Consider the following 14,488-nt stretch of genomic DNA (forward strand, 5'->3'; position numbering starts at 1 on the left):
GGGCAGATATTTCTCACCAAGCTCCTCTTCAAGTTACCTCTGTCAAGGTCCTGAAAAACGGGTATGCTTACAATATTCAATATTCAAATCCCAAATAGGAACGTCTCAACTATATAATAAAAGATGATCAGGAAATAGAACAAAAGATTACAAGTGATTGTTTCCAAGTAGTGGAGCCCTCAGTAATTTTTTTCATTCTTTTCTTTATCTTTCAATTTTTCAACAATGAATAGTTTCTTCATCAGAAAAATACATCTTTACATTTTAGCAAGCTTTCATAAATTTTACAGAAATCACAAATATGTAAAAGAAAGATCAGCTTAAAAGACAATATCCCCAAATACTTCAATCTGCTTTTCTACATTTCCAAATTTCTACAGTGAATTGGTTACTTTTATCAAAGAAGTACACTTTATTTAAAAATTGCCACATCCACTCACTCTTTTAACCTCAAACCTGAGCTAATTTGCATCTGACTTTCTTAGAACTCCTGAAGCTTTAATCTCTATTAGACTGAATACTAGGTACTTTAGATTTTTACTTCAATCTTGATGCTAATATACATCCTTTAATATTTTTATTAAAACTACCATCAAACAGAACAGGATTTAGTGACTGTCTATGGAGGAGATGGGGGAAAATAAAATACCAGAAGGTATTTTAGTACGCAGGGCCACTGTGCACAGGGGTTTAGTGTCTATTGCAAATATGGCCATCTAAAGGGATGCCATTTACATCTACATCCTACCAAAACAAGGAAAGCAGCCTCCTGCACATGGTCTAGACCAGTTCCTACAGTCACACGCACACTCAGGCAGCTCCAGTGCATGTGCACACACACATACAAGCATGTGCACATGAGTGGGTGTGGTTGTGCTCTATCCCAGTCCTGCTGGGCACCACTTGTGGTTGCTCCCCTTACCTGCCCTCCAGTATGAGAAGCTCCAGATCCAGGACCCTAACGTGCCTCAGGTACTACGGGAAGCAGGCATGGAGAATGAGCAGTGCTGTGATGTGTGAGCCCTGGTGTCAGTGTGTGGGCAGGCAGGAGCACGGGCACACAGAGCCAGGTGGGCTGTCTGCCCTGCTGACTCTAGGAAAGGCAGTTCTTCTAAGGGCTGGCAGTTATAACTGATGAACCTAGCAATGATGTACTCATTCTGTATTTTTTTCTTCTTGAGGAAAGGTAATCTTTTCCAATTCCCACAAGGCAATAGCCCTACTGGCTATGTCACTTTAAGCATGGCAGAACTTACTGTTAGTAGTAAAGATGACTTCTCCCTCCTGGGGGGTGGGGTCTGTATCCTGGACCACCTGCAAGGCTCCCACAGTCCGGACAGCAGGGTCCAAAGTGACTGAGCTTTCATTCACTGTTGTGTCACTTGCTCCTGTGATCTGGTTGGTTGGTGGACCTCCCAGAGAGCCCTCGAAGTCAGTGGGCAAGTCGTCCATGCAGTCGGCATTGGGCTGATGGGGGCAGAAAAGGATCTGTTCTCAGTACGTCATTTACTTAGAGATTAAATGTCTACAGCCTAAACATTTTGTCTCCATAAAAAAATTAAGTTCTTTATTGTTTACTTCTTGAGCTGCTTTATTTAAAAACACTCTATATATAGTTTCCATAATATTAACACAAAAAGATCTTCCAAAATTTCGTTTCCAAAGGTTCATTTTAAAAATGTTCCTTTTTAATTTTTTAGAATAAAAATTAAAGTTTTAATTTAAGACAAGCAATATTTGTACATTTAAATAATCACTTGGGGGAATATGTGAAATATATTTACAATGAATGCATTTCCGTACATATAGTATTATTTACCGCACACCTAGAATGTAGCTGGTAGCCTGATCATTATCCCTCAATACTAACGCATTGTTTACAAATATACTAATGATATGAGAGTAGGAGGGAGAATAGAATCTAAGCCATTATGGCTTGTTCATTAAAGATACATACATACCCTCAAATATACACAAAAGCAGAGAGTAAAGCTACTTTTAAGAAAAACATAAGCCAAAAACTAGCTATAGAAAAATATCTCTATGTCCTTAATATGGAATTAACCATACATTAGTCAAATCTTCTAAACTAAAATCTTAGAATCGTAAGACTAGGGTGAGACCCCCTTGTTCAATCAACCATGGGTTACAGGACTCTTTCCTCTCCAACATCATTGACAGCTTCCTTTAAAAAACATAGCAATGGGAGCTCTCTGCTTTGCAAGGCAGTCTGTGTTAGCCAGCATTGTTGGACTGTATTATTATTGGGCAAAATCTTACTCTTTGTATGTTTTACTCTTTTGTCTTAGTTCTGCTGGTTTGAAGTAATAATGAATATATTTATATCTCTTACACAAACAGCTTTTCAAATTACTTTCAGTTCTGTCTCCACACAAACTCAAAATTATGTTTAAAGGATGGTGGTGGAGGGATATTGTCTTAAGGACTATTAAGAATAGCTGGCTGGGCGTGGTGACTCATGCCTGTAATCCCAGCACTTTGGGAGGCTAAGGCAGGTAGATCACGAGGTCAAGAGATGGAGACCATCCTGGCCAACATGGCGAAACCCCATCTCTACTAAAAATACAAAAATTAGCTGGGCTTGGTAGCACATGCCTGTGGTCCCAGATATTTGGGAGGCTGAGGCAGGAGAATTGGTTGAACCTGGGAGGCGAGTGAGCCGAGATCACGACACTGCACTCCAGCCTGCTGACAGAGTGAGACTCTGTCTCAAACAAACAAACAAACAAAAGAACAGCTGTTAATTTCTTTTGCTCTGGTCTGAACTTCAGCTTCATCTTGAAGGATGATAATGACATGGTTTGTTTTACACTCCCAAAGTAGGCAGAACATCAGGGAGGGTCAGGATTAGCAGAAGAGAAATCTGGATTGACAATGATTGAATTAACATCACAATGACTGTTGTTTTCCAAGGTCTTCAGAACAGAAAATCTACAACTCATGGATTTATAGGGAACACAAAACAAGAAATCCAAAGCGCTGGACTCTTGTCCTAATGTTCTGCTCTTAGCTGTGTAACACCAGTCTCCTGAGCTCCACACCTACGTCCTAACAGTCAGCTGGAGATCTCTATCAATCCATAAACCCATCAAATTCAGCTCATTCATTTCTTTCCTATATTCTTTCTTCTTTTTGCCTTCTCTAGCTGTATTGGAAGTAAGCCAATTCACTGAAACTCAATTTGTTAAAAATTCAAAGAATGATCAATTCACTGAATTCACTAAATTTACTGATTGACTTTGGACACAAGCAGGTGGGTTTATGAACATTACCTCCCCATTACAGTTTTCCTATCTACTTACAATCTCTTCTTGAGTTTATTTCAGTCTTCACTCTCTCCTCAGAGCGTTCTTTAAAGAAAACACCATGGATATGTTTCTTCTCTTCTCCTAAGGAAGGAATTACACTCTCCCTGGCATGACAATGGCAGATGCTCTAGAGCCCAGCCCCAGCCTACATTTCTGGCCTCACCTTCAGCCTTTGGAGACACGAAGCACACCATCCATTCCCTCCTCTCAACACTGTAGCTTATACTCTTCCTGTGCTCAGGATGACATTTGATCCAATAACCCTCCTTGACCCCTGGGGAATTCCTAATCACCCTTTAATTCCCAGGTCCAATGTGCCCTTTTCTAAGGCATGTACCCTCCCAGATAGGCATCGTTGATCCTGGAAGTACTTTATCAGGCACTTCTCCCATGCTGTATGGCTATTAGTTAAGGTGCTGGTCTCACTCTGCTAGGCTCCAAACATTGTAAAGTGAAACAACCACACTATACTGACCTTGGATTCCAAGCCCCTACATAGTGCCATTGACAATGACTAGGTGCTCAGTGCATGTTGACTTGGAAATTTGATCTGAGTCTCAGGTTTCTGCCTTGGAAACTTGGGCATGTTGTTAGTATCTGCCCTAAATTAATTAAACAAGGATTTGAGAAAATATTTGAAAAACTGTAAAGTTCTACTCAAAGGTAAGATATACTGTGTACAGGTGTTATGCTTATCTATTATAAGCATAACCAACTGTGTGTGGGTTTCAGGAGGAAAAGATTTCACAAAGAGAGTACTGTGCAGGCTGTTCTTTTGGCCATAAACACTTAAATGCAATCATATGTAATAATAATGGACATATTTTTCAAAATGTTGATCTAGCTGTTGATATTGTTCTTTGTGTATTTTCTTAATCTCGATGCAGTTTTTTTCTTTGCTCTTCATTTTGCGGGATAGTAGGAATAGTGCTATATCTTTAACGTAGTAGGGTAGTGGATAAAAGAGCTAATTAGCCCAGTGAAACTGTCAATGGTAGCAAGCACAAATAATTTGACTTGGATACAATATTTAATAGGCCAACCTTAGAGAACCTCACAGATTATATCTACTCTACATGCTTCATCAAATGGAATAATATTTTGAAAAGAAACCAAATTTACATATCTCTAAGAGAAGTCACAATCATAAACTTTAAAACAAGATGTCAAATGCTATCTGCAAGTGAAAACTGCACCTGTATTTAAATTCAAGTTAGCATGGAAAACCCCTAAAACAAAGGAACTGCTAAATAGAAACTTGTGAATACACCAGCTATACAGAATTTTATATTCAATAAAAATCATCAACCTATTCCAATCAGGATAATAGTGATAGGAGGTGGTGGCTGGCATATAAAAGACCCAGGTTATATGGTACCTTAGAGGAGGAGTCACTGAAACTGTATTCTGTCATTCTACCAAGACAGACCTAGATGACTGGATGAACAGAGGGCGAAGCAGTATAATGTAGATAAAAAACGCTTCTGATAATAAAGGACTCCCCACTCTTTCTATTCAGTATTATATTTCTCTTGGCAAACTATAATGGAAAGTGATACTTATTGTTCATTTTCCATTATATGGAATTTCATGATCAGTGAACTGTGCTCTCATTTTTTAGTTCATTGTAGGGAAATCACTTACAAAATAACAACATCCCTAGCTTTTGACTTTTAACTTACTTGTCTTATACCATGGGTAGATACAAGGACACTCCATTTAAACAACAAAAACCAAAACCAAAACCAAAAATACTATGCCACCTGTGTTTGAATAATCTAGTAGATTAGGATTACAACCAAGTCGTTTGCGAGTTGACACTGTTCAGAGGAGAATCAGGATGAAATTCATAAATATGATTGTATGACTAGCAGCATTCAAGGTGCTGAAGGGCTGTAATTCCATAGACATTTATTGAGCACTTAGCATATGTAAGGAATGCAGATATGAAGCATCAACAGACAGCAGTTATCAGAGAGTGACAAGCTCTTTTTCAATTTTCTTTGAATAAGAAGTAATGAAATATATAGAACATAGGAAAATTATAAGACAATTTGTTTAAGCTGTATACAAAGGGTTTCAGTTTGATATAGGAAGTGTTTTCTAATTGAGAAGGCCATGAGCTTGCCCAGTGAGATGGAATGGTTTATGAATAGAGTAGAAGTCATCTTATTGATATAATTCAGACATAGTGCTACCCAATGGTAGAAGGATGAAGGGGAACAATAACCAAAATTCCACCCAGATCCTGACTTTGTAATTCCCTAGGACAAAAACAGAAAAACCTTGAGAGGCACAGAGGGTATCCATATGCCTTTGTGCTTTGGGAGAAATAGCACAAAAGCCTTATTCGTCATGGAGGGTGTTCTGTTTTGTGGGGCAAGCTTGGATGTGTATCATGTTCTTGTTTAGCTGGCCTTTAAAAATCTTTACCAAATCCAAAAGATGCTACTGATGTTTATTTTTCTGACAGTTCATTGTGCTAAGTAAAATCCTATCCAGACTTTGTAGGCATCAAACCATGGCCAGAATACCCAAATGCTAAAGGTTAAAATATTATTAATCTTGGAAATAAGAGAAAAGGCAACCCCATAATTCTTTCTAAAAATAATTCACAGCGATACTTGCATCTTATTTACAAGTAGCTTTTGCAGAAGTTACATCTCCACTGAAAAAGTCTGGAATCAAATACTCTTTTGTACAAAATTGAATGATGGATGCTTGTTAGTTTTCATCGTCCTGACCAGAGAACAGTGGGATTGGCACTTAATATCTCTAAAAATACCCCGAACAATAGGAACATGTCAAAGGATCCAACTCTCTCTCCTTCATTGTGAGAACTGTGAGGACTCTAAAGGCCTTGGAGACTATAGACACACATACACACATTTCCCCCTCCCCTCAGAGACTCAGTTACAGACAAAAATGTGAACAGTACAAAAACTGAGTTCAGCTTCCTAAGTCACCAGTATCTGGTAGAGCTACTGGGTTTTTACTGATGTTTCATGTTCCCTTTAATTGATTTTCATTTTAAATGCAATATGCATGTATAACTGGTCTGAAAATTTAATGCATTGTCTTTAAAATCTAGCTGAAAGGTATAGTCACACAAGCTGATTTGTGTTCGGAGTATCAACCATGCAGATGATACAGCAGGCATGGAGGCAGCTGGCACAGGGTAGAAAATTCAGCCAATATATTTCCTCATAATGCTTCAGGCATGCACCCTCCAGCACGTCCTCATAATGCTTCAGGTGTGCCCCCTCCAGCAGAGCCACCCTGATATTCCAAAGATTATTAGTCCTTTGGCATTAAAGTAAACCTTTGATATGGGATCTGATCCTTCCTCCTTCAGTGAGATCTTGGGACTGTTACCATTCTCTTTATTCTCTGCTATTAGCAGTGAGGAGTGACAATAGGGAGGTGGCAGCAAAGTGGAGGGCCTGAGGGGGAGCTGGTATCTGCATTTCATTTGTCTGACTTCTTCTAGACAGCACTGTGTGGTTTCTCACATCTCTTAGTGTAGTCCTTGGATTTGGTGGCCTGCTTTGCTTCCTGCCCTCATTGCTGAGAGGGAAGAACACATAGCAGCTGGTGTCTCACCACCCACCAGCCTGCAGGCTTCACCTGATGCGGTCCTGGGAAAGTCTCCCTGGAGCATCAAGCCAGCTGGCTGATTCTCTTTGTACAGGGGAGAGACAAAATTTTAGAAAATGTTTAGTCTCTGGGGGAGTCAACTGGGGGAACCCGTTAAATTAAGAACTAAGTGTTAGCTTTCCTGGCTCTGGTTTCCTGTTTGCTCAAAGTCTCCACAGAGAGCTGAGTTTAGCTGAGGCTTTGAGCCTGACTCTCAGCCTCTGTCCTCCCCTCTCTCTCTGAGAGCCAGGCGATCGTGAGGCAACACCAGAAAGCATGGCACATGGATCTCCTGATGGCTGCACATGGGTGATGGTGCAAGAGGTGCTCAGTGTGCAATTGGCCCGGGGTGTGTCTGCTGCTGTCCCACCTGTCCTCTCATACTGCAGCCCAGAAGAGAAGCCAATGAGCTGTACAAGTGACACCTTGACTCACAGACAAATACAATGCACATGGTGAAAGGTTGGGATGTCTTCAGGGAAAAAGTGAGAGGAGAAATGCTTTCAGACATAGGAGTGTTCCCTTGGAGCCTCGTAAGATAATGTGACTGCTATGTGTGACTGAGGGGACACAGAACATTCAAGTATAATGTTTTCTCCCTGCTTTGGGGGCAATGCAGAAAGACAGACATGATGATGCTGTAGGCTGTGCTGTGCTTACCGGGATCCCTAGGGCTTTAAGAATGTTCATCTTGCACATGGGACAGGTGCGATGGTCTAGAAGCCAGGGGTCAACACAGGACTTGTGGAAAAGATGCCTGCAATGAGAACCATACATCTTAGAGTGGCGGTAACTGCAAAGACTACCTAGTCCACCATGGCCCAGGGACTTGTCCAAGGTCACACAAATGCTCAGTGGCAGAGTCAAGGCTCAAACCTCCATCACCTAACTTGTGGGTCAAAATGTTTCCTGTTATACCCTGTAGTGACATAGTCAAAATTTGTCTGGATCCCAAGAGTGTCCTATATAGTTTTCAATGGAGTCTTCCAAGTTTCAGAAAATGTAGAGAATGCAGAAACTGAGTTTCTCAATACAAAGAAGCTCTAATGACAAGAATACAAGTGGGAAAACATGTACACACCTTGTAGGATGACTTGATTGATGCTACTTTAAAAAAAATTCAATATTTCTTTTCCCACAGTCAGAAGACAGCTTCAAAGTAAAGGCTGATTTCCATTAACATTTGGGATCTAATGCAAAAGGACAGAAGAGCTCCTGGAAGCATTCAATAACACCAATGCCATTTTAAGTTGTTGTGACTTCTGGTTGTCAAATCAAAAGCCAGAGTGAAAGGCTCTGGGGTCTCACGTGGGTAGCTATCATATCTGTGCAGTTGATTCACTCAACGACACGGTGATTCCCATGGGCCAGTCATTACTAGCTTTTGCCTTCATGGTAGAAGGGGGCATTTGGTGGGTACAGGAGAGCTTCCTAACTGAACTTTCTCTGAACTTGGCTCAAAAAAAGTCCACTCAGAGATGTCAGGAACTCCTTGAGTCAGAAGCTTTTCTTCTAACTCCCAAGACTTCAGACCATAGGCAGAAGTAGTCAGAATTTCCTGCCTGAGGCAAGAAGAGAAAGAACTATCTGTTTTAAATATGAGGACTTCCTTAGCACATTCCATGCATGCCTGACTCTGTTTCTGTACCCCCTGTTTGTTCCCCCTATGCAATGGGTCACTGTTCTTGAATATTTCCACTCTGTTTTCTCACTTGTACCACCTTTTGTTCTAATAGCTCAGAAAATCTCATTTGTTTTGTGTTAGGGGGTGTTGGGCTCAAATGCTTAAAAAGTACCTCCAAATTAGAGAAGAGTTTGGGGGAGTGTTAGCTTTTAAACTGAAATTAGAAGAACTCAAATGCCAAAGATGAGATTGGCTGCATACAGGATATGATCAGATTGGGGATTAGAAAAAAGGACTGTAGCAACAAGGATGTGTTATTATGTTTCCAGATTATTGTTTAAGATGGCCTGCAGATTCACTATGATATGGTTTGGATCTCATGTCAAATTGTAACCTCCAGTGTTGGTGGTGGGGCCTGGTGGGAGGTGACTGGATCGGGGGCAGATTTCCCTTTTGGTGCTGTTCTTGTGATAGTGATTTCTCATGATATCTGGTTGTTTAAAAGTGTGTAGTGCCTCCCCATTCCGCTTCCTTCTGTCCAGCCTTGTGAAGTGCTGCCTCCCCCTTTGCCTTCTGCCATGATTGAAAATTTCCTGAGGCCTCCCCAGAAGCCCAGCAGATGCCAGCATCATGCTTCCTACAGCCTATGGAACTGTGAGCCAATTAAACCTCTTTTTTTTTCTTCTTTGAGATGGAGTCTCGCTCTGCCACCCAGGCTAGAGTGCAGTGGTACAACCTTGGCTCACTTCAACCTCCACTTCCTGGGTTCAAGTGATTCTTGTGCCTCAGCTTTCCAAGTAGCTGGGATTTACAGATGCCCACCACCACACTCGGCTAATTTTTGTATTTTTAGTAGAGATGGGATTTTGCCATGTTGGCCAGGTTGGTCCTGAACTCCTGACCTCAAGTGATCTGCCCACCTCGGCCTCTCAAAGTGCTGGGAGTACAGGCATGTGCCTGGCCTAACTTTCTTTTCTTTATAAATTACCCAGTCTCAGGTATTTCTTTATAGCAGTGTGAGAACAGACTAATACATACTACTTGGAAGGTATATATTTCATTCACTCATCCATTCACTTCTTTATCTGTGCATTCATGCAACAAGTAGTATATACCAGGAGCTGTGCTCAACACAGAGAATCAGCACAATTTTGATTTGGCTCCTTCCCTCAAAAAGCATAGCAATAGAGGCCGACATTAATAAAATAATATAAAATAAACTACTTAGTGACAACCATGTTAAGTACTACATTAGAGGAAAAGGGAGTTTGGTAAGGAGGGGTGTATAACTGGGATATTTATCCTAGTTGGGGTGGTCAGGGAAGGGCTCCCTAACAAAGTGACAAAGCTGAGACCTAAGGGCTACGTGGGTCATGGAGGGGAAGACGTGGGTAGAAGAGGGTTGAATGGCTCAAGCAAAAGCCAAGTGAGGGAGGGGCAGCAAGTTGGATAAAGCCATTCCGTTCCTTGCACTTCCAAAAAGCAATTTTCACCTCTCCATGTTCAGGTTCTATGCTCTGTATCTTTGTTTTTATTCCTACATATTTCCTGCTGGTTCTAATCCTCTGGAGAATCCTGACCAATATATCCTCCAATTAGAGTACAGGGTGTGCTCTCTATGAAAGCAAAATCCTTTTTTTGCTTGATTCACTGTTGCATCCCCAGCATCCCGAGTTCCTGGCACTCAGCTGATGCTCAAGTTCCTAATCTGAACTTGCTCACCAACTGGTGTTGCTCCTGGGAAAAGGTCAAATATTCTGGTCCTTTGACCATTCCCTGGAGGCAGGGCTCCGCTGTTTTCTGCACATGTGCTGAGTCAGAATAACAGCAGCGCCATTCATTAGCTGTTTTAGCACTCAAATAAGATGATTAACATCCCCAAGTCTCAGTGGCCTGTCTGTAGGATGGAGAGGTATCTACCACAGCAGAAAAGCCTTCAATGGAGTCTCTGATTCACAGACACTTGTCATTGTTCTCAAACACCGTCAGTTGTTTCTCTCTATGAACTGGTCATTCTTACACCTCCTCTGGATGCTTACTTTTTATGTGGCAACTTGGCGAGGCTGTAGTACCCAGTTATTCAATTGATACGAATCCAGATGTTGCTATGAAAGTATTTTGTAGATGTGGTTAATGTCTACAATTAGTTGACCTTAAATAAAGGGGATTATCTTCAACAATCCGGGTGGGCCTCATGCAATCATTTGAACGATCTTAAGAGCAAAACTGAGGTTTTGGCTGGGTGTGGTGGCTCACGTCTGTAATCCTAGCACTTTGGGAGGCTGAGGCAGGCAGAAGGCAAATCACTTGAGTTCAGGAGTTTGAGACAAGCCTGGCCAACATGGTGAAATCCTGTCTCTACTAAATATACAAAAACTAGCCGAGTGTGGTGGCGTGTGCCTGTAATTCCAGCTACTTGGGAGGCTGAGGTGGGAGAATCGCTTGAACCTGGAAGGTGGAAGTTGCAGTGAGCCATGATCACGCCACTGCACTCCTGCCTGGCTGACAGAGCAAGGTTTCACCTCAAAACAAACAAACAAAACCCTGAGTTTTCTCTGAGAAGAAATTCTTCTCTAGACTGTGGCATCAGCTCCTGCCAAGTGTTTCTGGCCCATAGGCCTGTCCTGCAGACTTCCGGCTTGCCAGACCATGTAATCACATAGGCCAATTCCTTGAAACCTCTATCTGTACTGTATCTATATCTCTATTTCTGTGTACCTCCTGCTAGTACTGCTTCTCTGGAGAATCCTGACCAACATATCCTCCAATGAGGATATAAGGTCTATGAGAATAAAATTCTTTTTTCCTGGATTCACTGTTGCATCTCCGGCACCTAGAATAGTTCCTGGCACATGGTTGATGCTCAAGAAACATTTGCTGCATGAACAGATATTTATTTACCCAAGGACCGAGCATGCCTCCCTGCCTCCACATGGTCAAGTCTCATTCATGTACTCTTCCTGAATCTGTCACATTCGCGACTTTTCTTCTGTCAGGGCGGCTCCCTCCTGTGCTAGCTCAACCTCTTTTTCTCTGTATCACTGCAATGGCATCGAAACTGCTCTCCACGCTGCCAGTCTTTTCTTGTTCTCTTCATCCCACTCATTGTTGCCAGATTTATCTTCCTAAAATACAGCACTGGTTACGTCACCCCCTTGTTCCATTCTGTTCTGTGCTGGGAGCTGGGTACAAAGATGAATAAGACAAGGCCCTGCACTTCAAGGCAGCACCACAGTCATCTAGCGATTCACTGCTAACTACAATGGGAAGGCCATGGAAAGGTTGCACTCCTGGGTCTGCTGTCTTCTGGCTTTTTTTGTCCTAGGCAAATTACCTTAGCTCTCTAAGATTCAGTTCCTCATCAGTGAGATTTTATCTTACAGGTATGGGCTTCGTGAGTGAATGAGTCTGTGTGTGTGTGTGTGTGTGTGTGTGTGTGTGTGTGTGTGTGTGTGAGAGAGAGAGAGGAGAGGAGAGACAGAAAGAGGGGGGAGAGATAAAGAGAGGGAGAGAGAGAATAAGTAACGCCCACGAAGCTTAAAACATAAGTCCTGGTACTCCTTAATTGTAAACTGCCATAAATTTTATTAATAGCACTGTATTACATCTTATTTTTAAGATATTCTGTCATTACTATGATTTATACTCTTTTGTGTAACTTTCCTAATATGGAAAGCAAATAACTACAAATTTTTAAAAAATCAGAGGGAGAACTGAGGGCAAAAAAGAAAAACTGCTGAAATGACACATAAGGCAGTCAGGCTTATTATTAAATACTCATTTCTTTTTAGTTCTGTATTGACCACCAAATATCAAAATTTTATCCTTATAATTAGGATTGCAAAACAATATTTTCCTCTAAGTGGAAAGAAAAATAAAAGTCACCAGACTAAATAAATAAACAAAAAGATAGGGAAATAATCTGGAGTTTAGGGAAATGCACCGGTTAGTAAATATCTCCAAGGTAAAGTCCATCTCATCTTATTTGCACGATTTGCAGCATAGCAGCGAGCCTTCCCGTGGTTTACCAAGTGCTGCATGAGAAAGAACATGTGGAAGACAAGATAATCTATCTCGTAACAAACCCAACAAACTGGAAATACAACAAAGAGTTGGCCAAAGCTATTTTCTTTCCTCATTCACCAAAGGGAAGCAAACATTGTAAAAAGAGTTCTTCAAACACCTGACAAAAGAGGATGCAGACAACTGCATAATAATGCAGAGATGATGATGAATAATACATTCTCATACTTTTTGGCAGTAATGACAAACCAAACTAAACTAATTTCCACATCTATTGATTCTTGTTTTCTGCTGTTCTTTCACCTATATGTGTGATTGCCTCCCCAATTTAATGACTTTTTTTTCCCCCAGCTGGAGACAGAAGAGGCTCTTCTGTCCTTTCCATCTTGTTCACTTCTGTAGGCACCGTTGGACCCTAACACCCTGCAAGTGAGATAAGGACTCTGTGGTTTTCCTTTGGCACCAATGCAAGCTGTCACATTCTCCTTAGTGAAGTGGCTATTAAAAAATGTGAATCACTCAGGTACCTGAGAATCCCATACTCCTAGGAAACATCAACAATTTAAAAAGATAACTAGTACTTCTATGCTTACCCAAAATGTTTCTGCAGAGCCTCTGAATCTTGTTTGCAAAATTGTCAATAGAGAGTGAATTTCTAACTAACACTGACATTAATGTCAGTAATTAATGAATACTGACAGTATCTACCAGCTATCATATCCCTACTATGTACCAGGCATGTTGCATACATAATTAAATCACAACAGCCCTATGAAGTAGAAATCATTATTTCTGTCTTATGGAAGAGAAAGCTGAAGCTCATTAATGTAAATTATCAAAATGGCTAGTCAGCTGCAGAGCTAGGATTCAAACTCCAACAGACAGTCAGTGTTTTTACCCACATTATACTCTTCACCCCATCCTCAAATTGTCACAGATAAGGGGGGTAGCTGGAGGTATTCAAGCCTTTATTCTTTCCCAGTGTATTTCAGTGCTCCATCTTAACCTCTCTGAGCCTTAGTTTCTTCACTGATAAAACGAGGATAACAAGAGCACCTATCTGAGGCACTGAATACTATCATCTGGTATGTCAGCTCTCCATCCCTCCAGCACATGGTGGGGATGACAAGCTCTCCTGGGTATGGCCATGTGACTAATTCTGGCAGATAAATTGTAAAGAGAAATGACAGATTTCACTTCACGTCATGGCACTTAATTGCTGACCTATCTATTGACAATGTTTGAGATAGTGACTGCTTTGTCAGCCTGACTGCCATGAGTGACAGCCTCTGCTGACAAACAGTGGGCACAAAGCATGGGTGAGAAATCCTTGCTGTCTTAAGCCACTGAGAGTTGGGCTTGTTGTTGTTACTGCATCAAAGCTTAGCCTATCCTGACTAGTAAAATACCTTACGGGGTTGTTGTAAGGGTTAAATGCTTGTTTGTAAAGTGCTTCGTTAGTAAGTGTTCAGGGGATAACAGCAGTACTAACTATTTTAAATGATGTTAATATAACATGCACAGTGACAGGTCATAAATATAAATAAAACTGCTACAGAATTCATCAAAGGGAGAAGTTTGTGAGGACATTAGGAGGTTACGGGATACAGTAAGGCCTTTCACACAGCCTAAAGTGTGGGAAGAACTTTGAAGAATTTAGAGTGGAAGAAAGAAATTCAAAAGGAAGGGATTTACATGAATCAACATATAGGAGAAGCAGAGGTTGAGTTTCCCTCATCTGAAAATCCAAAATCTGAAATGCTCTGAAATCTGGAAAATTTTGAGTGCCCAAAATGGTGCTCAACGAAAATGCTCACTGCAGCATTTTGGATTTCCAGATGAGGGATGGTTACTGGTACGTATAATGCAAATATTC

The 14,488-nt window shown here is 41.1% G+C and overlaps 1 protein-coding gene across 1 annotated transcript in view; it reads right to left on the reverse strand.

Annotated features, from left to right (window-relative positions):
* The window catches only part of RNF150 (ring finger protein 150), a 284,476-nt gene that overhangs the window by 52,149 nt on the left and 217,839 nt on the right, over positions 1-14,488 (reverse strand). Inside the window, exons 5-6 of the mRNA XM_017534347.2 lie at positions 7,626-7,722; positions 1,257-1,467 (exon numbers count right to left, since the gene is read on the reverse strand). Of these exons, the coding sequence (XP_017389836.1) occupies positions 1,257-1,467; positions 7,626-7,722 (308 nt within the window). The remainder of the gene's footprint in view (positions 1-1,256; positions 1,468-7,625; positions 7,723-14,488) is intronic.

Source organism: Cebus imitator, unplaced genomic scaffold (genome assembly GCF_001604975.1).
Source record: "Cebus imitator isolate Cc_AM_T3 unplaced genomic scaffold, Cebus_imitator-1.0 Scaffold4, whole genome shotgun sequence".
NCBI classification, from domain to species: domain Eukaryota; kingdom Metazoa; phylum Chordata; class Mammalia; order Primates; family Cebidae; genus Cebus; species Cebus imitator.